Source organism: Bison bison, unplaced genomic scaffold (genome assembly GCF_000754665.1).
Source record: "Bison bison bison isolate TAMUID 2011002044 unplaced genomic scaffold, Bison_UMD1.0 scf7180017853685, whole genome shotgun sequence".
Lineage (NCBI taxonomy): Eukaryota > Metazoa > Chordata > Mammalia > Artiodactyla > Bovidae > Bison > Bison bison.
Genome location: NW_011484258.1, coordinates 9,717 through 11,358, shown reverse-complemented (window position 1 = coordinate 11,358; position 1,642 = coordinate 9,717). Strand labels below are relative to the sequence as shown.

At 42.3% G+C, this 1,642-nt stretch overlaps 1 protein-coding gene across 1 annotated transcript in view; it reads right to left on the bottom strand.

Moving 5' to 3' along the window:
- Nucleotides 1-6: 6 nt before the first annotated feature.
- Nucleotides 7-1,642, bottom strand: part of RGN (regucalcin) — a gene marked incomplete at its 5' end in the record, with an annotated part of 9,934 nt that continues 8,298 nt past the window's right edge. The window contains one exon of the mRNA XM_010855035.1: nt 7-1,062. Coding sequence (XP_010853337.1) covers nt 788-1,062 — 275 coding nt within the window. The remainder of the gene's footprint in view (nt 1,063-1,642) is intronic.

The following is a 1,642-nucleotide window of genomic DNA, read 5'->3' as shown; positions in this document are numbered from 1 at the left end:
ACTATACAATCCAAGTCATTACAGTAATCAGATTGAGGTATAATGGAAGGAATGTTGAAACCATGTGTAAGTAAAATGAGTAAAAACAGTCATGAAATAGGGCACTACATATTTCAAAGCAAAACACCTATGCTGGAAATTTTCTGCTTAAATCTGCATGAGACTCTTAGGATATTTTTCAAGTCATTTTTATGATTGGTTTTGCTCTTGTGGTCTGGCACCTTTCATGAAAGTTTCAAGCATGCCCTTTTAAATTCCTCCCAATAATTCCTTCCCTCCCAGCTTCCAACTATGGCTCATTTAGAGCCCAGTGGTAGAGTTGAACAATCTGTAACTACCTTTTTAATTTTTCCATTTTGAATGGCTGTTAATTTGTCTTTGAGTATTTTCCTTTAGTTAACTAAAGTACAAATAAGAAATATCAACCCCAAACTCTAATTTCCTGTTCTTTTGTCCCATTCGGCTGTATATTATTTGACTTTAAACACTGGCCGGCAGAACAGGATCCATTTTACAGTGAGCCTCTTTCTAGTGATGGTTGCAAGAAAAAAGATTGAGGACCTAGCCATCTTATGACAATTGCGGCCATACTTAGTTGAGAGCTAAAGCCATGAGAGCCATGGCTGAGACCCAGGGATTGAACCCAGGTCTCCTGCTGACAGCCATGGCTTGACTGGCAGCATAGTCAAGTCTGTGTAATCATTACAATATTGGAATTATAACATTGGGCAGTTCTTTGAAAAATAAGGACCTTTTCAAATGGATTAAGGGAGCAACAGCTGACTAGTCATAAGCACGTGAAAAAGATACCACGAAAAATAATGAAAAGGCACATACAGATCTTTCCCGTCTGCAGGTCATAGTCAAAGGCATCCACGGAGTAGGACAGGCTATCTATGTAATAGAAGATTTTGTGGTCCATAGACCAATCCAAACCATTGGAGATGTCCACCTGGTCAAAGTACTTTTCCACATGGTGGTCAGGAAAGAGGGAGTACAGGGACCCTTGGCGGCGCTCCAAAACTGCCGGAGCTGTTTCCTCAGCCATGGTACCTACAAAATCCAAAGAGCATGGAGCTCAGCCACACAGCATCCTGCCTGTGCACAGTGTCATCTCTCACCAGGGCTCCTTCCCCATGATGAAATCAAGGAAATGATGATACAGTCCCAATCTGGGTCCTATGCTTTTTTTTTTTTTTAATGGCAACTACCTTGCTTGCCATGCTAATTAAAACTACCTGGAGAGGTTTTAGTTCAAGACATCTGCATCAACACATTTTCTCCCACTGAGCAAACTCTAGTATTAGTTGCTCAGTCATGTCCGACTCTTTGCGAACCCATGGACTGTAGCCCACCAGGCTCCTCCATCCATGGGATTTTCCAGGCAAGAATACTGGAGTGGGTTGCCATTTCCTCCTCTAGGGGATCTTCCCAACCCAGGGTCGAACCTGGGTCTTCTGTGTTGCCGACAGACTCTTTACTGTCTGAACCACCTAAGCAAACTCTAAGACCTGGACAAAATACACAGCGTAGTTTTTTGAGAACTCTGTGATGTAAGTCAGCTCAGAGAAGCACAGAGAATTTGAAGTATCACCTAACCAGCAGTGAGTTTTCAAGTTCTCCATTTTATCCTCCAGTGAGG